Genomic DNA, 22,705 nt, shown 5'->3' with positions numbered 1-22,705 from the left:
AGGAGTGAATGCCTGAGGACTCGATTGGTCCCCGGTACACCAGTACCAAATTGGTACGTGATGAGTTGATAAGTACCATGGAATCCTTATTTTGTCAGTGGCATTTCATCACCATTTGTGAACCTCCACTTGTCTTTGGCTCTATGCAATAAATCAGATAAACAGAAAATAACACCTATCGGAGTTCATATACATTCAGCCCAATTAAAGCGTTTGGAGTACAACAACAAACAGATTGGGAAGTCTGCATTTAGACAGAGGTCCACTAGTGGTGCTCCCTGATCACTAACCTGTATCTTCCTGTTGCTTTAATGGACCTCAGGTCACTCACTGTCCCACTCTTTCCCTGCAGATACGGAGATCTCGTCTGCTTGCTGTGCAAGTTTGGATTATGTCGTCACGTACCTCTTCAAGCAGCTGACGAAAAGCAGCAAAAAAACTCTGAGACTGAGACAGGTGGCACAAGAAGGGGAGCAATTACTATGCATCATGCAGCAGAACCCAGAACTACTACAACAGGTAACAGGTCTTTGTTCCCTGCATTGGAAACTGCTGATCAGATTATATAGAAGAATATCAGCATTATACTGGCCCTTTATACCAGATAACTAAAATGAGGTTGTCCTTTTATGCTTTACTAATGCCTGTTAATGGACGCCCCTGCTGATGAAGACATTTGTCATCAAGGAACACTTGTTCAGTCATCCTTTTATTCCTCCGTGGTCTAGTGTTTGCTTAATAAGAGTGATTGGGTTTTCATATATCAAGAAACCTAATGTTGAAAAGAGTAAGATAGAACATAGGATAAATCAAGAATGACTGGTCTGGATGCACCAAGCTTGGGATTTAAAAAGCCCTAGATTATAGGAGAAACAGAAGACGTATGTTGCGTTTCATATTTTTGAAATCCTGGGGACAAATAAGTTGAAGTAGGAAATGGTGCAGAGTTTTGCTTTCAACACAGTGACAATGCAGGGAGGAGGAAGAATTTGGAGGACAATGTATTTGGAGCTTGGGAGGAACAAGAAAGGGAAGTTCAGAAAAGCACCAACCAAAATAGCATTGAAGAAATAGAAAGAATGGTTGCAGCAGAGAGAGAGAGACTGAGGTTAGAGGTGAGAGGGGATTGTCTATTACATCACAAGTTCTTTCTCATATCCAGTCCAGGAGTGTGAGACAAAACCTCCCCAGATATGGGAATAATACTCATGTCTTGGACATACTTGGCATCTCAAAAAGTTATGAGTTGTTAAGGGGAAAAGAACACATTTGATGTCGTGTACATGGATTTTAGCAAGGCTTTTGCCAAGGTCCCACATGGCAGACTGGTCAAAAAAATAAAAGCACATGGGATCCAAGGGAAAGTGGCTAGTTGGATCCAAAATTGGCTCAGTGGCAGGAAGCAAAGGGTATTGGTTGACGGGCGTTTTTGCGACTGGAAGGTTGTTTCCAGTGGGATTCCCCAAGGCTCAGAACTAGGTCCCTTGCTTTTTGTGGTATATATTAATGATTTGGACTTGAAGGTGGAGGGTTTGATCAAGAAGTTTGCAGATGATACAAAAATTGGCCGTGTGGTTGTTAGTGAGGAGGAATGCTGTAGACTGCAGGAAGATATCAATGGACTTGTCAGGAGGGCAGAAAAGTGGCAAATGGAATTCAATCCAGAGAAGTATGTGTGGTAATGCATTTGGGGAGGGCAAACAAGGCAAGGAAGTACACAATAAATGGGAGGATACTGAGAGGTGAAGAGGAACAAGGGACCTTGGAGTGCATGGACACAGATCCCTGAAGGCAGCAGGACAGGTAGATAATATGGTTAAAAAGGCATACCGGATACTTTCCTTTATTAGCCGAGGCCTAGAATATAAGAGCAGGGAGGTTATGCTAGAACTGTATAAAACATTGGCTGGGCCACAGCTTGAGTACTGCGTACAGTTCTGGTCACCATCATTACAAGAAAGATGTGATTGCACTAGAGAGGGTACAGAGGAGATTTTCGAGGATGTTGTAAGGGCTGGAGAATTTTAGCTATGAGAAAAGATTGGATAGGCTGGGGTTGTTTTCTTTGGAACAAAGGAGGCTGAGGGAGATTTAATTGAGGTGTATAAAATTATGACTGGACTAGATAGAGTGGATAGGGAAGACCTATTTCTCCTAGCAGTGGGGCCAGTGACCAGGGGGCATAGATTTAAAGTAATTGGTGGAAGGATTAGAGGGGAGCTGAGGAGACATTTTTTCACCCAGAAGGTTGTGGGGGCCTGGAACTCACTGCTTGAAATGGTGGTAGAGGCAGAAACCCTCAACTCATTTAAAATGTACTTGGATGTGCACTTGAAGTGCCAGAACCTACAGGGATACGGACCAAGTGCTGGAAAGTGGGATTAAACTGGATAGCTCTTTTTCGTCTGGCATGGACACGATGGGCTGAATGGCCTCCTTCTGTGCCATAACTTTCTATGATTCTATGATAACTGTTTGGCACAAGTTAGGAGAGCATCTTTCCTTATCACAACCTTGAACCCATGACCACCTGACTCAGAGGAGAGAGTGCTACCAACTGAGCCAAGCTGACACTGATACTTTTGTTGTGTATCTGTGGTTGCCGAGATTTATTGTCAGACCCACATAATATACAACTAAAAGACTTCTGCTGTATTATGGCCAATATTATTAATTTTGAATATCCTGTTTTTTTTTATCTCTTCTCTATTTCCCATGGATGAGAATCCATTATTTATACAAGCGCTGTTGTATCCAAAGAAAATACTAGATTTTTTTTTAAAACAAATCTGCTTCCAGGGTGATGAATGTTTAAAAGAGAATTAAAACTGTGTGGCACATGGGTTCAGCACAGTGTCTACAAAGCCCAAGCCCATCCAGTGTCACATGGGGTCAGCAAAATCTAATTTATATCTCATGGCAGTTCTTTATATCCTTCTGGTTTTAAGTTCACTAAAATTTCCACTTGTGCTGATTATAAGATACTTTCATGAGGTGCCATGACACATTTCACTGCTGTGCAGTTAGGAAACTTACATTCTCGCTGAAAGTAGTGCATTGAGGAACATTACCAATGATAGCCCTTGTAGTAATGTCATCTACACAAGAACATAAGAAATAGGAGCAGGAGTAGATCATGTAGCCCCTCGAATCTGCTCCGCCATTCAATAAGATCATGGCTGATCTTTGACCTCAACTCCAATTTCCCTCCCAATCCCCATATCCCTTGATTCCCTTAGAGTCCAAAAATCTATCGATCTCAGACTTGAATATACTCAACGACTGAGCATCCACAGCCCTCTGCGGTAGAGAATTCCAAAGATTCACAACCCTCTGAGTGAAGAAATTCCTCCTCATCTCGGCCTTAAATGTCCGACCCCTAATCCTGAGACATCAATTAGATAGAATCGCATAGAAATTACAACACAGAAACTGGCCGCTCAGCCCAAACAGTTTGTGTTGGTGTTTATCCTCCACATGAGTGGTAATCCTAATACCATGACCCACCCTGTTCCCTATATAGGGTGATCACCCTTTCCTTCAACCACCTATCTAACCTATCCGTAAATGCTGACATAGTCTCTGCTTCAATCACTAATTCCATTAGTGTGTTCCACAACCTAACAACCCTCTGTAAAAGAAAGCTTTTCCTGCTTTCTGTCCTAAATCTCTTACATTTAATCTTATATCTATGCCCCCCGCCTTGTTGTAGACCCCTCAACTACTGGAAACAGCCAGTTTCTATCAACTCCGTCCCATCCCTTCATAATTTTGAACATCTCTATCAAATCATCTCATAATTTCCTCCATTCTAATGAAAACAGCCCCAATTTTTCAAGTCTTTCTTTGTATTTGTATTTTCTCATACCAGGCAGTGTCCTAGTGAATCTGCATTGCACCCTCTCTGTTGCCTCAACATCCTTCCTATAGAGTAGAGCCCAGAACTCCAACTGTGCTCTTACTAAAATTTTATACAGCTTCATCGTTACATCTCAGCTTTTATATTCTATACTTCGTGCAATAAAACCCAGTATTTCAATAACTTTTTATTGATCTTCTCCACTTGAGAATAAAGTTAGCAGTTTTTTATATGTTAGGTGGTACAATCAACGTGGTACAGTCAACTTGGTACAACTGCAACAAGGATCATTGTCTCATAAACTTGACCCTGCTGTTTTCTGGGACAACAGACAACAAAAATAGTTCATAGAATGAAGTAAATTATAACGTAGAAGGCCATTTGGCCCATCTAGCTGGTGCTAGCTCTTAAGTTGCTGTCTACTCTGATTGATGGAGTCACCATAGTCCTTTAAAAAGAAAAGGACAATGGTAGTTAATGGAGGTTAGTTTAGTTTGTGATTTGTCATGGACACCCAACGTATCCTGGCGCTTGCTTTATTTGCGTTGGGGAGTTAAAAGAGGAATTTTCCCAGAGATTTTCTTTATCTCCTTTTTTTCTCTCTCTGGGGAAACAGTGTTACTGGAGGGGTAGGTGGCTTGTGGGTGGGGGGCCTTGCCATGTGTACCAGGCGTGCCTGATAGGCCTGATGCTCTTTTCGCACCCTTTTTATGTGTTCGTCTGTCACTCCCTGCCCTTACACTGTATCCTTTTATATTTTTCTATTTCAAATACCTATCCAAGTTAAGAAACTCTGCTGGTTACCAACAGGCCAGTCAGATATATCCCATCGTCCTGCACTCACATGGAACCCTAGTTGAACAAAGGATGGTTAACTCTGCATCCGAACTTCTGTTTCCAGGAACAGAGCTCGAAGGAGTGACACGGTTATACAAACTAAAGAAGTGGTTAAATCTCAGTGCTTATGTGCAGCAACTCCTGTGTTCCTTGTGTAGACATGGACACCTGGCTAAAGTACTGCTAACTGCTGCAGTGCTGCAGTCGTGATCTTTTAGCCGACTGAGAGTCTGGCCATATGTCTCCGGTGTTTTGGAGGGTACCCTAAAGGAATATTAAGGGCCAGAGCTCATCCTTGCGTGGTTTTAAAGCTGCACGACCATTACTAGCTTTTTCATTGAAATCAATACATCTCACCAAAATGAGTAGTTCCAGCAAACAAAATCACGATTTTAAATCCATTTTGTTTTTGAGATATTGCAGAGGAAAGTTTAATGTATTAAATTGAAATTGATCGCTTTTTATCCCCATTATGTTGTCATTGTTGCTCTGCGTGTTGGGAGATCAGAGCCAGCATCCACTTTCTTACTACTGACTATAAATTGTCACTCCGGGTTTCGTGGGATGTCTGTTGGGAGGATACTTCACATTGAAAGAAAAAACATTTCTGTCTAAATTGTGATTTTAGTCACTCCAGCCAATTCTAGAAAATGCTGGAAACGCACAGCAGGCCTGTAGCATCTGAGCGAGAAAGTTTAATGTTTGGGAAATGTTCAGACAAAGGGACTTGTGGGGAAAATGAAAAATCATGCACGGATTGGCATGGAATTTGACACCAAGGAAATGAAACATGATCATTAACCAATCTCACCCTTTTAGATGTTGACGGATCTGCACGTCCAGTATTTTCTCTTTTTACTGTATTTCAAATTTCCAGCAGTTACAGTTTTTCATTTTATTTCCAGATTAATCCATAGCTGAACCCAACGCACGATTTCAGTGAGCTAACCCCTTCCCATTCACTCCCATGTAAAAGCAAGTTGTTGTTGTATATAAAATTCCAACGGACTAACCCCCTTCCATTTATCCTGTACAGAAATTCCAAATAACCAACTCTCTTCCATTCTCCCTTACGATATAGAATTCTAGAGGAGGAGACCCTTTTATTCACTCTTGTTATAAAGAATTCCAACAAACCCCCCCTTTGTTTACTGGCATTGGATAGGATTCCAGTTACACAAATCCCTTCCATTTACTCCTAAGACATAGAGTTCCAAAGGAACAATCTCTGTCTGCTTGCTCTTTATTACATTTTTGGTTTTACACTAGATATTTTCCTTCGGTTCAGCGTCACAGCCCATTCCCGTAAGCAAACCTGAGCTCTCTACAACAACAGCCTGCATTTATATAGTGCCTTTAACGTAATCAAACATCCCCTAGGCGCTTCACAGGAGTGTTATCAAACAAAATTTGACACAGAGCCACATAAGGAGATATTAGGACAGGTGACCAAAAGCTTGGTCAAAGAGGTAGGTTTTGTGGAGCGTCTTAAAGGAGGAGAGAGAGGAAGAGAGATTAAGGGAGGAAATTCTAGAGCTTGGAGCCTGGAAAGCTGAAGACACGACTGCCAATGGTGGGGCAGTGAAAATAGGGGTTGCGCAAGTGACCAGAATCAGAGGAGGATGTTACAGAGATAGGGAGCGGCGAGGCCATGGAGGGATTTGAACACAAAGATGAGAATTTTAAAATCGAGGCATTGCTGGACCGGGAGCCAATGTTGGTCAGCAAGCGCAGGGTTGATATGTGAATGGGAGTTAGGATACGATCAGCGAGTTTTGAATGAGTTCAAGTTTATGGAGTGTGTTTTACTTGCCCAATATCTAGGTAAATGTAGCGAGCCCAGGGTTACAACAGAGAACCATTGTTACTGTATTCCAGCTTATTTACCATGTGCCCTCATGTGATTTCCTTGAGTTCAATGGGTGGCAGAATAAACACTCTATCAGACAGTGACTTAGGCTATAAACTGCTAGTCAGATTTATTGAACAATAAACAGATAAACATAAAGTTTTTGCAGTAACTACAGATTTTACTCTTCTCTTCATAATATTGAAACAACCAAAACTGGTCCTTGAAGCACAATCCCTTACATTGCTTTCCGCCACCATGGATTCTTCTATCGCTGCCCACTTCAGAATGACTGCTGATTGTGAGAAAATCAGTGACAGATGTATCATTCAAACTCCTTTACAGGTACACCAAAACAAAGGAAGTTAAAAGTGTATCTCTCAAAACTACACTGAGTGGTCCACAAGATCCAAAACACAGCTTGCCCACAGAGATGCAACTGCCAGTTACAGTGGGGCTTGAAGCTATCTCTCAGCCTGTCTGTCTATACCCGACTGTGGTATCCAGCTAACCAAACTCAATAGAATGACACCAAAGTAGATAGGTGTCAGGAAATGCTTCTTAGGAATAACATTGTTGAAGGGACCTTTTAAATATGACCATAATATGTACTACCTGCAGCTTGAGGAAGTAGCTAGCACTACGCAGCATTTAAAGTGACTGCCCGACTCCAGTGCAAAGACATTAAACTATATGCACATTATTATGTGACCAGAACTCCCTATTCATCACACTCCTATTATAAAATTCCAATGGACCAAACACATTCCCTCTTTCCCACCCACTTCTATTATATAAACAGGCATTGTCATTCTCAAATTAAACTGGTAAAACCAAAATCTTCCCCAACCCTTTGCCTCACCAAGAAAAGAAATAATTGACATTCAAAAAAATACCTAAAATGCAATCTATAAATATGATTATGTCAGATTGACTTGTATGCTTTTACTTTTAATAATGTCCAATTATATTTCTGAACTCCCTCCAAAATATTGGAAACAAAGAATTGCTACAACAAATAGGTATTTGCACCAGATTAATGGGTGCCAATCCATGTGTGTTTGCACTACACGTAACCGGATTAGCGATGTGGATAAAGTTAAAATACTTAATCCGATTTTTACTTTTATTTAAACTAAGAGCAAGAATACACATCTTATGAATGGCCAAAAGAAGAACCTAAAATTAGCAAAAATAACACCAAAAACCACAAAACCTAAACATCGAATACCAATGAACCAACCTCTTTCCCACTCACTCCCATTTATATAGAATCCCAATGGACTAAACCGCTTCCCATCCACTCCGAGGATCAAAGAATCTTACAACACAGAAGGAGGCCATTCAGCCTGTGCTGGCTCTTTGAAAGAGCTATTCAATTAGTCGCACTCCCCTGTCCTTTCCCCATAGCCCTCCATTTTTTTCCTTTTAGAATCATAGATTGGTTACGGCACAGGAGGCCATTCGGCCCATCGGGCCTGAGCCTGCTCTCTGCAACAGCAAACCAGCTAGTCCTACTCTCTGCTCTTTCCCCGTAGCCCTGCAAATTTTTCTCCTTCAGGTACCTATCTAATTCCTTTTTGAAAGCCATAATCATGACTCCTTTTGAAAGTTACTATTAAATCTGCTTCCACCATTTCAGGTGCACTTCAGATCATAGCAAATTGCTGCTTAAAAAAAATTCTCCTCATCTCCCCTCTGGTGCTTTTGCCAATTATCTGGGTCAATTATCAAAGACCCAAACCTAGTTCTAATCACTCCCATTAGATTGAATTCCAATGGACCATACCACTTCCCATTGACTCCCATTATATGGAATCCCGATGGACTAAACTATCTACCAGTCATTGCCATTGTATGCTATTCCAGTGGACTAAACTCCTTGCCATCCATTCCCGTTGTATCGAATTCCAAACCACTTCCTATCCACTCTTATTGTATAGAATTTCTGATCAAACTGTTTGTGTTTCCAGCTATCTGATTTAATGCTACACTAAAATCAACATATCCACTGTGAAGTTTTACCTCAAGAGATATCAATAGATTTAAAATTCTAATAATTTTGTGTCAAATGTGTTTTCACTGTTAAATGCTTTCCTGTTGTGAGACTGAATTACTCAATGAATTATTAAATGGGCTGTAATAGAGAGATTTGCAAATTGACCATTGTTATCTGCAGCTTATAGAAGTCCTGGCCCTAGACTAAAATGTCTTGGCAGACTAGCTATGGATTTATCGGGATTTGGCTATTTTCCGTGTTTCCTAAAGTTTTTTTTCAGGGGAAAACTCTGTATTATCCTTTTATGTTTTACTTTTAACATGGCTGCTATATAACACCCATTTTGCACTAGAGAGAACAGCTGAAGCGTGTTTTGCCCTTCATGCAGTTAGCTGACTTCTGTAAGGATTGGGAACAAAGAAAATAGCACCAAGAGCCCTTAATTTGGTGTGGTGATGTCACTGCAGTCTGGCTGAAAAGTTGAGCGTTTTAACAGACCAGATGTTAGCCACGCTGACGTGGAGCAAGCCTCATAACTGATAAACCACCTTGTGATACGAATGATGAATCATGCGTGTCAGTTTGTTGTATGTGCTGCCAATCTGTGTTAATGAGTGGCTTTAATCTGTATAATAATAGTATTTAAAAATTGACAGAACCTTGCCATTGGATCTTTCAGGATCGGGAGCTGGACAAGTAAATTCTTCTTAGCTTTAATTTCTTAATGGTAAACACTCCTGGGGGTTGGTAGAGAAAATCCTTCATGTTGAGTGCTCCCTTTTAGAATATTCAATTATTAATAACATTGGTCTCTCATACTCAGCATAAATATGATTAGAATTAGCACTAATCATGTCATATTGAGCGCCTCTTATGTCAGCTATTCAGCATAGCAGTACCTGACATCATCTCCCGAGGTCACAGACAACTTTGACCTTTTTCCTCATGCACAGTTTTTCTGCCGTCTCGGAAGCTCTCCTGAATTGATTTGAAATTTTGACTCTTCCCTTTATGAGGCAGTAAAATTGATAATTATTCAGATGGGAGCTGAACGTTGAGTGAAAAATCAATGCCACCAGCTCTCTGTTGTGTATAAAATTACTTCTGAGATGCTGGATGGAATGGATGTCCAAGATAAAAGCAGCAGGCAGGGGATCATGGAGAGGATTAGACGGACAGCATTGAAAGCCTTGGGGGCAGTTTTTCAGTGGGTGGGAGCAGGCCGGCAGGGGGTCATTACCAGTAATGATATGACTCATTGATCATCTGTTTACATTACATTGCCATCAGGTTATAAATCTCAGATGTATGGAGATGGAACTCAGGCTGCACACTGCACCAACAGGGCGGAATATTAGATTATTCTCATTTTCACACTGAGATTAAAAAAGAATGTTATTGATTATTCATTGGTTAGTCATCAAATATGTTTTTAAAGACGATGAGACCTTAATGAACACAATGGCTGCTAATAGCCACCGGTTCATCTTTCAGCGCGTTGATAAGTAATATTTCTGAGTATTAAAAAGAATGGCTTGTGAATTGTTTAATAGCTTTGAGTAATGAGACTCTAATGACTAACACCACGCAGTTTAATGAGGATGTGTCAACTTCTTAAAAGCCCCGGTGTCTGGTGTACCACTGAGCCACACTGATAAGGAAGGTCCAAGGCTCCACTGAATTAGCTGATCTTGGCTGGGGCAGTAGCAGGGGGAGGCTACAGTTGGCCTCAGTGCCCCTGGGCAAAGGAAGGGAGAAATCAATGAGTGTTCCTGCTCCCTATCACTATCCAGTGACACCCCCACCCCCCAACCACCTTGTTGGAAAGTGCATGTGAACAGCTTCTAAGGTTATGATCGGGCTCTGCTGTGATGCCGCCTATAGTGGAGCAGCCTTGTGAGTTTCGCTGACTGGGCTCAAACTGAAGAATCATGTGGGGAAGCATGAGTTCACTCACTTTGGATCCAAGAAAGACAAATCGGAATATTTTCCTAATGATGAGAGACCAGGAGTTCTGGAGGAGCAAAGGATTTAGGTGTCCCAAGTATGCACTTCACTAAAATCTAGTGCACAGGTACCAAAAGCAATCAAAAAGGCTAATGGAATGTTGACCTTTTTCTCAAAGGGGGCTGGAATATAAAGGGGTAGAAGTTATGCTTCAGTTGTGCAGAGCCTTGGTCAGACCCCACCTGGAATACTGTGTTCAGTTCTAAGCAACGCAACTCATAAAGGATATAGAGCCTTGGAGGGGATACATCACAAATTCATCAGAATTATACCAGGGCTTAAAAGATTATGACAACAGGTTGCATAAACTTGGCTTGTATTTCATTGCATTAAGAAGGCTGAGGAGTGATCTAATTGAGTTGTTTAAAAAGATAAAAGATTCAGTAGGGTAGATGCAGAGAAACTATTTCCTCTGGTGGGGCAAATCAGAATAAGTAAGCACATTCTTAAAATTAAAGCTAGACCATTTAGGAGTGAAATTAGGAAGCATTTTTTCCACACAAAATCTGGAACTCTCTCCCCCAAAATGCTGCGGATGCTGGGGGTCAATTGAAATTTTCAAGATTGAGATCGATAGATATTTGTTAGGTAAGGCAATCAGGAGATATGGAGCATTGGTGGGTAAATGGAGTTAAGATACAGATCAGTCATGATCTAATTGAGTGGCAGAACAGGCTCAAGGGGCTGAATGGCCTACTCCTGTTCCTATGTTCCTATGGCAGAGAGAGACCAAAAGAAGGGATAAATTGAGGAAGGAGGAAAAAAGAGAATAAAGAAGCTACTCAACACATTGACAAGAGAAAGGAGGTAGCCATTAGCACTCCCTTTTAAAAAAAAGTTAAGAGCTTGGATTAATTTAGTGATAATTTTATTTTTTCTATCCGTTGCTCTTTTCTTTTATCAATTATATAAAAGGAAGACTTGCATTTATATAATGTCATATCATGTCTCACTGAAATGTCCCAAAGCACTTCACGGCCAATGAATTATTTTGAAGTGCATTGGCTGTTATTATGCGGACGGACATGGCAGCCGATCTACGCAAGGAAATGTCCCTCAAATAGCTGTGAGGTAAATGACCAATTAAATTTTTTTGGTGGTGATTGCTGAGGGAGGAATATTCGCCAGGATACCAGGAAAACTCCCTGCTCTTCTTCAAATACTGCCAAAGGATCCATTGTTTTTACGTCTCACCCAAAGGGTAGCAATACTCCCTAAGTGGAGCGTCACCTCAATAATGTGTTCAAGTCCTGCAGTGGGGCTTGAATACTCAACCTTCAGACTCAGATGAGATTTCTACTAACTGAGCTAATGTGTCAAATGTACTAATGGATCCCTAGTTCCAGTATTCATGGATTTACAAAGCTCTTGGAGTGTTTTATGCTATAATTCCTGCAGGGTGAAACAGAGCTGTCGGGGACCAGGACTGGCTCGGCCTGGGGTGTGGACAGGCTTCCTTGGAGTCAGGCCTTGGAAGGTGACAAAATTCTGGATTGAGCTGTGCTGGACATGTACATGGATTCTTTACATGGGACCTCAGATTGTTGGGCCTCAGTTGAGCAGTCTGGGCTGTAAAGTAGCAGGAAGTGACTCAATGAGGGAGATGTTTGAGATGCAGAGGAGCGTTTCGGGCCATGCATGAAGAAATTATTGGAGCGCTAAGAAGGTGGGATGGGTAGGTCGATGGTTAAGTTTGTGTTGTCATTCTGAATTGTTCAATGTGTTAATATATTATTAATGACTGATATATAACCACACAGATACTCGGCCAAAGGAGGCTCCTGGTTTTTCATGAATATGGAATAAAGATATTACACTGAGTCTATTTTCAGTTTAGTAACTGCTGAGTTATTCTTTAACACTGACTCACTGTTACAATGCAGCTAGGCTACAATGGGAAATCACTTGGAAATGCACTGATGTCAGCGTGAAGGACTGCAGGAAGTCCCAGACCTGTAATACCTAATGCCTAGTGCTTGATATGCAGGTTACCCAGCTGGTAATGTGGTTTCCCAAGCTTAGACAGCTCTGGCTTGACTCGCAGGCCAGTCCAAAGTTGCAGCCCCTCCTGTTTCCAGTGGAGCTTCACAAAGACTCATGGGGAAGCACACCCCATCAGTGATGGCCTGTCGAGGAGTGAAACCCCAATCATAGAATCTCACAGCACAGAAGGAGGCCATTCAGCCCATCGTGCCTGTGCTGGCTCTTTGAAAGAGCCATCCGATTAGTCCCACACCCCCGCTCTTTCCCTATAGCCCTGCCTCTTTGTAGCCTTCAACACTGTTGTCCATACCATCCTCCTCCACTGCCTCTCCTCCATGGTCCACCTTTGTGTTCTCTCATGGTTCTAATTCGACCTGTACCCCCGTAGCCAGTACATCTGTTACAGATGTTTCTCCTGAGCTCGTGATCTCATCCATTGTGCCCAAGGTTCTGTCCATGGCACCTTCCTAATCCTCATGTATAACAGCATTTATGTAGCACCTTTAAAGTAAAAGTGTCCCAAGGTGCTTTACAGATAGCTGTATGGAAAATGAACATCAGACCAGGAGAGAAGCGATGAGGAGTGGTGACTGACAGCTTGGTCAAAGAGATGGGTTTGGAGGACATTTTTAAAGAAGAGAGGTGGATAGGTTTAGGGAGTAGAGTAGGACCCAGGCATCTGAACAATTACCCATGAGAACATCTGATATCTATCGTGTATAGTCAAATAAAAACAGAAAATGCTGCAGATTAGACAGCATCGGAAATGCAGGTTAACGTTTCAACTGTGGACCCTTCATCAGAATTCAGGTTAGGAGTTCGGAACTCAGAGCTGGGACCAGAAGAAATTGTAAACCTGCGAGCACTGATAGCCAGCTGAGTTGATGCAGGATATCTCATGGCTACCATTATGATATAGTATTTGCATAACATGGAGTTGCCACGCCACAAATATGTTAATATCTGGTCGGGTCCATGAGTTTTGTAAAAACTCCTCAATACCTCCTGAAGGCTCTGACTGATGACCTGGCACAAGTCCTCAGCCGAGCCAGATCCTGCTCTTGTCTGACATCCACACATGTACATTTTAACCTGTAAACAGGAACCATTATTCATCTCTCCGCACAGAGCTTTATGGAGGTCGGGAATCGGGCGTGCGCCTGAATTCCTGATATGCACTCCCATCACATGAAGCTCGGGGCCGAGAGTGCTAAGGATGGAAATTTGCCCCTATATTCTTATCTTTATACTTTGAAAAGGCTGATAAGTTTCAAACACCTTTTTCAGTCACTTCCATGGAAGCAGAGCGATTCTTGTTACAGACCAGTGAGGGGATGTGATATGTACCACCGCTGTAATATGTTGTGGCCTTGCTTCAGTCTTAGTAGCCACGCGCAATCTTAAATGGTTAAGAAAGAGAGAAAGGACTTGCATTACACAGCACCTTTCACAATCTCAGGACGTCCCTAAGTGCTTCACAGCCAATGAAGTATTTTTGAAGTGTAGTCACTGTTGTAATGTAGGAAACCCGGCAGCCAAGTTGCCAAGTTTGCAAGATCCCACAAACAGCAATGAGATAATGACCAGATAATCTGTTTTAGTGATGTTGGTTGAGGGATAAATATCGGCCAGGAGAACTCCCCTGCTCTTCTTCGAAATAGTGCCATGGGATCTTTTATGTCCACGTGAGACAGCAGCCAGAGCCTCGGATTAACATCTCATCTGAAAGACTGCACCTCTGACAGTGCAGCACTCCCTCAGTACTGCACTCATTATGTTCTCAAGTCTCTGGTGTGGGACTGGAACCTACTTGAACCAAGGCTGACACATTATTTACAAATGTGTGCAAACCATATTTAAAAGTAAAATTTTTGTTAGAGGACATTGCCATTAGAATCATCTATGTAAATATATAGGCTAACACACATGTATAGATGGATATTTGCTTGTGGGGCTTTTATCTGGCCTCTTGTGCATACCCAATGTCCTTTTCCCCACCACTGGGAGTTGAGCCTTCAGCTGTCTAGGCCATAAGCCCTGGAATTGCCTCCCTAAACCCTAACGCCCCTCTTTCCTTCTCTAGAATTCCGTCCCTAAACCTTTCCGTCTCTTTCTCCTCCTTTAAGATGCTCCTTAAAACCTACCTCTTTGACCAAGCCTTTAGTCACCTGTCCTAATATCTCCTTATGTGATTCAGTGTCAAATTTTGTCTGATATTGCTCCTGTGAAGTGCCTTGGGACGTTTTACTATGTTAAAGGCGCTATATAAATACAAGTTGTTGCTGTAGAAAGTCGAAGTTTTAACCATGGACCCCAGACACATCATAGAAAACAGGGGCACTGCAATCTCAGACCAGCCTAACTTGACTGGGATGGTGACAAAGCAGCATAGCAGGGAGAGACCCTCCACCTCTGCAGCCCACCAGAAGAAAATGGGTGTTTAAAAATATAAAACCAAAGTAAATTTTGATGAGTCTTGTTCCAGTGTAAAATGAGAGAGTGCTTCAAATGAAAAGTCACTGCCCTAGAATTACTTTCCATTTAGAATAATTAGAGAAATCATGGAAAGCAATCTCCATTGACTCCACAGTAAATCCTATGGGCTTCAGTACAAAATATAATTTTTAAAAAGGAACAGATGCTGTCCGTGTCTCACAACATTGTCTTTTTTTAAATGATATCCAGCTTAATTAATTAAACCTATTTGTAAAATAGTTGGCTATAATATTTCATCCCATTTATATGCTTTCCACATAGTTGCTCAGCTCTTAATTTCTGAAGGATGGAAAGATAATGGAGTGAATGGAAGGGACTATTTCCATTGCTGGTGCAATGGTCATGCCTGGAGGCTAGACAGCTGGTGTGTGTCAGTCTGGCTGTATCCTGCGAGCTTAATGGAGTTTGGGTGGCGAGGGGGAAGCTCTCAGATAGGGTCAGATTGTGGTCAGAAGGGCGGACATATAGTGGGAAAAGGGTGAGGAAGAAGACATTGCAGTCATAACTTCAAGGCAGCTGGCACCTGCTACTGGTGCACAGTGGGGAGGGAGCAAGGGTCAGAAAGGCATTTGTTCAGCACTCCAGTGAAAATGCGACGAGACTTGAGGATTAATCAGCATTAACTATTTTCTGCATTTTGTTAAAGCCAATTGATTTGTGTCATTAACTCCATCACTCAGTCTCTATAACGTATAAATGCAAATGCATCTTTGTTGCCTTGAGTTTTATTATGCCTTCAACAGACTTTGGCAAAAGTTCATGAAAACGTAATTTAATTTAGATACTCCCACTGGTAGCTGGTATAACATTATTTGGACTGTTATTTTAAAAGCATTTCAAAAACAGTTGCAAAAATGAGAAGGCTCCCTGATGGCATCAGTTGGTAAAGACGGTGCCAGTGTGTAACAGAGCTGCACAGAACAGGTTATCTGATCTCTGTGGAGGTGATGGTGGGACACGATAATTGGCCTCAGTGCTCCAAGACTGAGTTATGGCAGGGCGGTGGAGGGGGAGGGGAAATCAACTCTTGATTGTTATCCAGTGACCTCTGCTCAAAAGTGCATGAGTTTCAATGTCAACCGGCGACAGGATCCAACTTGGCTGTGATTTCCCCCTCCCTGCCCAGCTGAAGTTCCTTGTTCAGGCTCAGAAATGAAAAGTGGCCACTCGAATGAGGAACGGATTGTGATTGGCACTTGCGGAACTGTACCCTAGGAAAAGTTAGCCCCTTCAAGAAGCCCCTTAATCCAACCCTACTTTTGCAACTCCCTCCCTCCGAAGCTCCTCAGCCCTCCGACTCTCATCTTCGTGGTCGGCATCCGTTCCTTTTTTAAAAAAAATGTCCCTTTGTGTGAAGCGCTTTTCGATACGATATAAATGCAAATTGTGATGAGAAAGATAATAAACAGCGGACCTCAGGCAGTTTCTCTGAAAAGGGGCTATCCCGACATAAAAATGTAAGGCACTTTCAGGGATTCCTGATAAAAGTCTAAGAGTTGCAGAATTCTGCTTCTTTTTATGACAGGGGAATCGAATGTAATTAAAATCCAAACATGTTGCAGTTAAACAGAATCATTCTGTGAGCTACTCATGGTGGCCATTTGAGTTATGGGGGGTGGGGGGTGAACCCTCACTGAGCATGTTTCCTGAACTAGAATAAATCCTCTTATTGCCATCACAGCTTGTGAAGTAACCAAGGCCCTTTGTGCTGGGCACCACCAAAGGTTGAAAAGAGTAGAAGGGAGAAGTAATGATTGGGTGACACCAAGCTTGGGTTTTAAAAGTCTGTACATTCTAGGAGGAAGGGAAAATTAAAAGATGGAGGAGTTCCATAGTTTTGGGTTTCTGAGGCAGAATGTGATATGGCAGGAAAGTAATAGGCATGGGGTAAGTGGAAGACTCCCTGACGCTGTTTCTCTCGAAAGAACAGGCATGGTTGTCCACCCTCAGCACTAATTTTCAAAGGAGCATGCCCTACTGTACCTGCAGATATCCATCTACATCACACAACAGTCACCCTGTGACCTCTCTAAATAATATTGCCTAACAGTGTAAAATTAGGGGCAGTTTTATGAACATATAAATATACATAGATGACAGAAAGACCAACTGGTCGATAGAGTCCATTCAGTCATGTTGCATCATGACCTCCCCTCAAAAGCTCCCTACCCACTAGGAGGCATGTAATCTCCTGGGAGAGGCAAAAAACACAGATGGTAAAACCCCAGGCTATTTCAGGGAAAAGAGAATTCTGATAAGTTCCTCTCCGTCCCCTGAAGGTGATCAAAACAAGCTCCAGGAGATATCATGAGCACAAGGCACATCGCCCAACATCCTACCTACCTTTGTAAGAAGCAAGATCAGCTTCCTCCAGGAACTTGTCCGGCTCCTTTGTGAACGTTTGCAACACCCAATGCACGAGCCAGCAGCTTATTCCAAAGGTCTATCGACCTCTTTGAAAAGGAAAACCTCCTGACATCTAACCTGGTTCTATACTTACGTAACCTCTACACATATCCCTGGATCTCCCTAATCTAACTAATTCAAATAATCTATCCACATGGACGCAGTCTAGTCCTTTCATCATTTTAAATACCTCAATCAAATCTCCCCATGTTTTTCGAGAGTAAATGACCCAGCTCCCTGAGCCTATCGTAATAACGAGGGATTTTTAAATTAGGTGTTAATCCTGTGGTTCTCCTCTGAACCTGTTCTAGTACCTCTTTATTTCCCACCATGTGTGGGGACCAGAACTGGACACACATTCTAGATGAGGCCTAACCGAGATCTAACCGAGACACTGTGGTGGTCTTTGTTTTTTATTGGATCGTTCTAGCAATATATCCCAATACTCTATTTGCTTTCACTATAGTTTGTGGCACCGGTTGTGAATCTTTAGAGACTCGTGCACTATCACACCTAGGTCTCATTCCCGCTCAATAGACTTTAATTTAGAACCCTGTGCAGTATACATAGTCTTGGCATTAGCCCAGCCATGTACATCACACTACATTTATCTCCATTAAATGTCATCGCCAGATGCAGGCCCATTCCCCCATCACATCTAGATCCGATTGTGATTTCTTTTTCTCCTCAAGAGTGCTGACACTGGCACAAATCACCTTCATCCAGATCATTAATATAAATGGTGAAGAGCAACAGTCCTAACATCGATCCCCATGGGACTCCACTAGTAACCAGTCTCCACGCAGAACCGTTGCCATTAATAAAATTCCTCTGTCTACGAGGATGCAACCAGTTCCCTATCCAACTCAGGATCTGCCCTTCAATCCCACAGGGCTCTATCTTATAAAGTAACCTATTGTGTCGCACCTTGTCAAAAGCTTTGTGAAAATCCAAATATGCAATATCTACAGGGCTATCTTCCTCCATCAACTTAGTAACCTCCTCGAAGAATTCAGCCAGGTTGGTTAGATGTGCTTTGGGTTCACACTTAAAAGTGGCTGAGATGTCCAAGGATCCTTTGTTTTAAGTTTGTATTGATTCTGAATATTTCTCAGATGACTTCTAGTCAGTTTTTGCAGGTTTTCACCCAAGAATTGACTGTTTTGCCAAACTGTGCATTTCCCTGAATTCTTGGTAGTTTTCTGACTCTCCTGAGGTTCTGTTCTGTGCCTTTCAGCTTCACGTGTAGATGGCGCTAGCCTGTAGTGTCACTCCTATTTCCTGTCCAGTACAGTATTACATAGAATTTTACAGCACAGAAACAGGCCATTCAGCCCAACAAGTCTATGCCGGTGTTTTGCTCCACACAAGTCTCCTCCCACCTTTTTTTTTATATTCGTTCACGGGATGTGGGCGTCGCTGGCGAGGCCAGCATTTATTGCCCATCCCTAATTGCCCTCGAGAAGGTGGTGGTGAGCCGCCTTCTTGAACCGCTGCAGTCCGTGTGGTGACGGTTCTCCCACAGTGCTGTTAGGAAGGGAGTTCCAGGATTTTGACCCAGCGACGATGAAGGAACGGCGATATATTTCCAAGTCGGGATGGTGTGTGACTTGGAGGGGAACGTGCAGGTGGTGTTGTTCCCATGTGCCTGCTGCTCTTGTCCTTCTAGGTGGTAGAGGTCGCGGGTTTGGGAGGTGCTGTCGAAGAAGCCTTGGCGAGTTGCTGCAGTGCATCCTGTGGATGGTACACACTGCAGCCACAGTGCGCCGGTGGTGAAGGGAGTGAATGTTTCGGGTGATGGATGGGGTGCCAATCAAGCGGGCTGCTTTATCTTGGATGGTGTCGAGCTTCTTGAGTGTTGTTGGAGCTGCACTCATCCAGGCAAGTGGAGAGTATTCCATCACACTCCTGACTTGTGCCTTGTAGATGGTGGAAAGGCTTTGGGGAGTCAGGAGGTGAGTCACTCGCCGCAGAACACCCAGCCTCTGACCTGCTCTCGTAGCCACAGTATTTATATGGCTGGTCCAGTTCAGTTTCTGGTCAATGGTGACCCCCAGGATGTTGATGGTGGGGGATTCGGCGATGGTAATGCCGTTGAATGTCATGGGGAGGTGGTTAGACTTTCTCTTGTTGGAGATGGTCATTGCCTGGCACTTATCTGGCGCGAATGTTACTTGCCACTTATGAGCCCAAGCCTGGATGTTGTCCAGGTCTTGCTGCATGCGGGCTCGGACTGCTTCATTATCTGAGGGGTTGCGAATGGAACTGAACACTGTGCAGTCATCAGCGAACATCCCCATTTCTGACCTTATGATGGAGGGAAGGTCATTGATGAAGCAGCTGAAGATGGTTGGGCCTAGGACACTGCCCTGAGGAACTCCTGCAGCAATGCCCTGGGGCTGAGATGATTGGCCTCCAACAACCACTACCATCTTCCTTTGTGCTAAGTATGACTCCAGCCACTGGAGAGTTTTCCCCCTGATTCCCATTGACTTCAATTTTACTAGGGCTCCTTGGTGCCACACTCGGTCAAATGCTGCCTTGATGTCAAGGGCAGTCACTCTCACCTCACCTCTGGAATTCAGCTCTTTTGTCCATGTTTGGACCAAGGCTGTAATGAGGTCTGGAGCCGAGTGGTCCTGGCGGAACCCAAACTGAGCATCGGTGAGCAGGTTATTGGTGAGTAAGTGCCGCTTGATAGCACTGTCGACGACACCTTCCATCACTTTGCTGATGATTGAGAGTAGACTGATGGGGCGGTAATTGGCCGGATTGGATTTGTCCTGCTTTTTGTGGACAGGACATACCTGGGCAATTTTCCACATTGTCGGGTAGATGCCAGTGTTGTAGCTGTACTGGAACAGCTTGGCTAGAGGCGCAGCTAGTTCTGGAGCACAAGTCTTCAGCACCACAGCTGGGATGTTGTCGGGGCCCATAGCCTTTGCTGTATCCAGTGCACTCAGCCGTTTCTTGATATCACGTGGAGTGAATCGAATTGGCCGAAGACTGGCTTCCGTGATGGTGGGGATATCGGGAGGAGGCTGAGATGGATCATCCACTCGGCACTTCTGGCTGAAGATGGTTGCAAACGCTTCAGCCTTGTCTTTTGCACTCACGTGCTGGACTCCGCCATCATTGAGAATGGGGATGTTTGCAGAGCCTCCTCCTCCCGTTAGTTGTTTAATTGTCCACCACCATTCACGACTGGATGTGGCAGGACTGCAGAGCTTTGATCTGATCCGTTGGTTGTGGAATCGCTTAGCTTTGTCTATAGCATGTTGCTTCCGCTGTTTAGCATGCATGTAAACAGCGGCCCATCAACATATCCTTTTATTCCTTTCTCCCTCATGTACTTATCCAGCTTCCCCTTAAATTCATCTATGTTATTCGCGTCAACCACTCCATGTGGTAGCAAGTTCCACATTCTCACCATTCTCTGAACAAAGAAGTTTCTCCTGAATTCCTTATTGGATTTATTAATGATTACCTTATATTTATGGCCCCTAGTTTTGGACTCTCCCACAAGTGGAAATATCTTCTCTACGTCTATTCTATCAAACCCTTTCATAATTTTAAAGATCTCTATCAGGTGATCTCTCAGTGTTCTCTTTTCTAGAGGAAAGAGCCCCCCAGCATGTACTTCAGTACTTCATCAAGAGGCAAGTTGCTCCAGTGATGGTGTTATTTTAAATTAAATAACACTTTTAAAGGTATTAAAATATAACTGGTAAGTTTCTTATTTGTATTTTATTTTTTTAAACTTTATTTTTAAATGTTTTTTTTATAGGAGTATTTGGTACATTTCTCCTATTTTGTATTTTGATCCCTTTTTCATCTACCTGACTTAACACCTGCAGCAGGAGGATGCGCCCACAGTGTGTCGCCAACAATGCAGCGAATGCCCCTTGTAACTGGTCACCAGAGACTGACCAATTGCGACTCTTCCCTTAGTAAAAACTGAAATGTTCCCAGGCAACAAAACTGTAAATGTAACTCTCTCTTACTCCTGACTTTGGCTGGTCTCTTTAACAGAAAGGCTAATGGCCCATGGTACCCCACCATCACGGGGCCTGCCCGCTGCGGGCTTTCAGCCTCGCCTAGTGCACATCACACAGCTGGTTTCCCAGCACTAAGCTAAGACACCGTTAGTTTAGCTTTTAAAGTATTATGTGCTGGAAGAGCAGGAGGCGGACTGGGGAGAGGGGTCCTGGGCTATGTCAACAAAAAGCTTTGGGTTGAGAATGATGGGGTAAATGATAGAGGAGGGGAAAGGATGAGGAAACAAGAGGAAAAGTAATGGTTGGGGAAGGAACAGGATGCTTAATGGAAGAGGAGGAGTAGGGGAAGAGGGAGAGGAGGAAGGTGAGGGGATGTGATGAGAGGGAAGTATGTAACAGCGATGAGGTGCTGAGGATTACTTGACCACTTATTCAATATTGAGAGAGGTCATTTTTATCTTGCTCTTTCTCTGTCCTAACATGTTTTGTATATCAGCCGCATCATCCAGATGTAGCACAGGAGGAACAGATATTGTGGGCACACTGATTTAGCTCACTAGATAACTGTAGTAATGAATGCAAGGGAAAACAGTTTTTTTGCTCAGTTCCCACAGCTTATACTCCATATTTGCACAATTGCTTTTTTTATGTAACTTTTGTACTGTTACCAGACATGTAAATATGGCAATCACTCCAAAGTAGCACCTACTCACAAACCAGCAGTGCTTATGTTGAGAACTGTTTGCAAACAATATATTGTAGATAAGAAGGGCACCCACATCAGCTACACATAATTTAGGGTTTATCTTATAGGGTGAATCACGACCAGCCCTTAAAAAGGAAGCTTATAGGCAGCAATTGAGGCACTACATTTGGCCAAGGGAGGTGAAAATCGCCCAGGATTTCTACTCCTGATCACTAACCAGTGACCACTGCTGCTGAGGGGTGGGTGTGTGCGTGCGCGTGCATGACAACTGAGGACAGGATTGAACTCAGCTGTGATGCCCCCTATGGTCGGTTAGCCTGCAGCCAACCATTGTTGAGGCTCACCCATGAAGACTGGCTGCTGGATCATGCACCAGGTTGCTTTAACTTGGCTTGTATTCGCTTGAATTTAGAAGATTAAGGGATTAACTAATTGAGGCCATTAAAATGATAAAGAGAGTAGATAAAGTAAATAGAGAGAAACTATTTCCTCTGGTGGGGGAGTCCAGAGCAAGGGGGCATAATCTAAAAATTAGAGCTAGGCTATTTGAGTGAAATCAAGAAGC

At 43.0% G+C, this 22,705-nt stretch overlaps 1 protein-coding gene across 4 annotated transcripts in view; it reads left to right on the top strand.

The window, feature by feature from the left end:
* The window catches only part of LOC137332605 (ran-binding protein 17-like), a 686,121-nt gene that overhangs the window by 585,370 nt on the left and 78,046 nt on the right, over nucleotides 1–22,705 (top strand). For all 4 annotated transcript variants that reach the window (XM_067996561.1, XM_067996562.1, XM_067996559.1 and 1 more), the window contains one exon: nucleotides 353–519. In XM_067996561.1, coding sequence (XP_067852662.1) covers nucleotides 353–519 — 167 coding nt within the window. The remainder of the gene's footprint in view (nucleotides 1–352; nucleotides 520–22,705) is intronic.

The sequence above is a fragment of the Heptranchias perlo genome, chromosome 14 (assembly GCF_035084215.1).
Source record: "Heptranchias perlo isolate sHepPer1 chromosome 14, sHepPer1.hap1, whole genome shotgun sequence".
Classification (NCBI taxonomy): domain Eukaryota; kingdom Metazoa; phylum Chordata; class Chondrichthyes; order Hexanchiformes; family Hexanchidae; genus Heptranchias; species Heptranchias perlo.
This window is presented reverse-complemented; position numbering and strand designations above follow the sequence as displayed.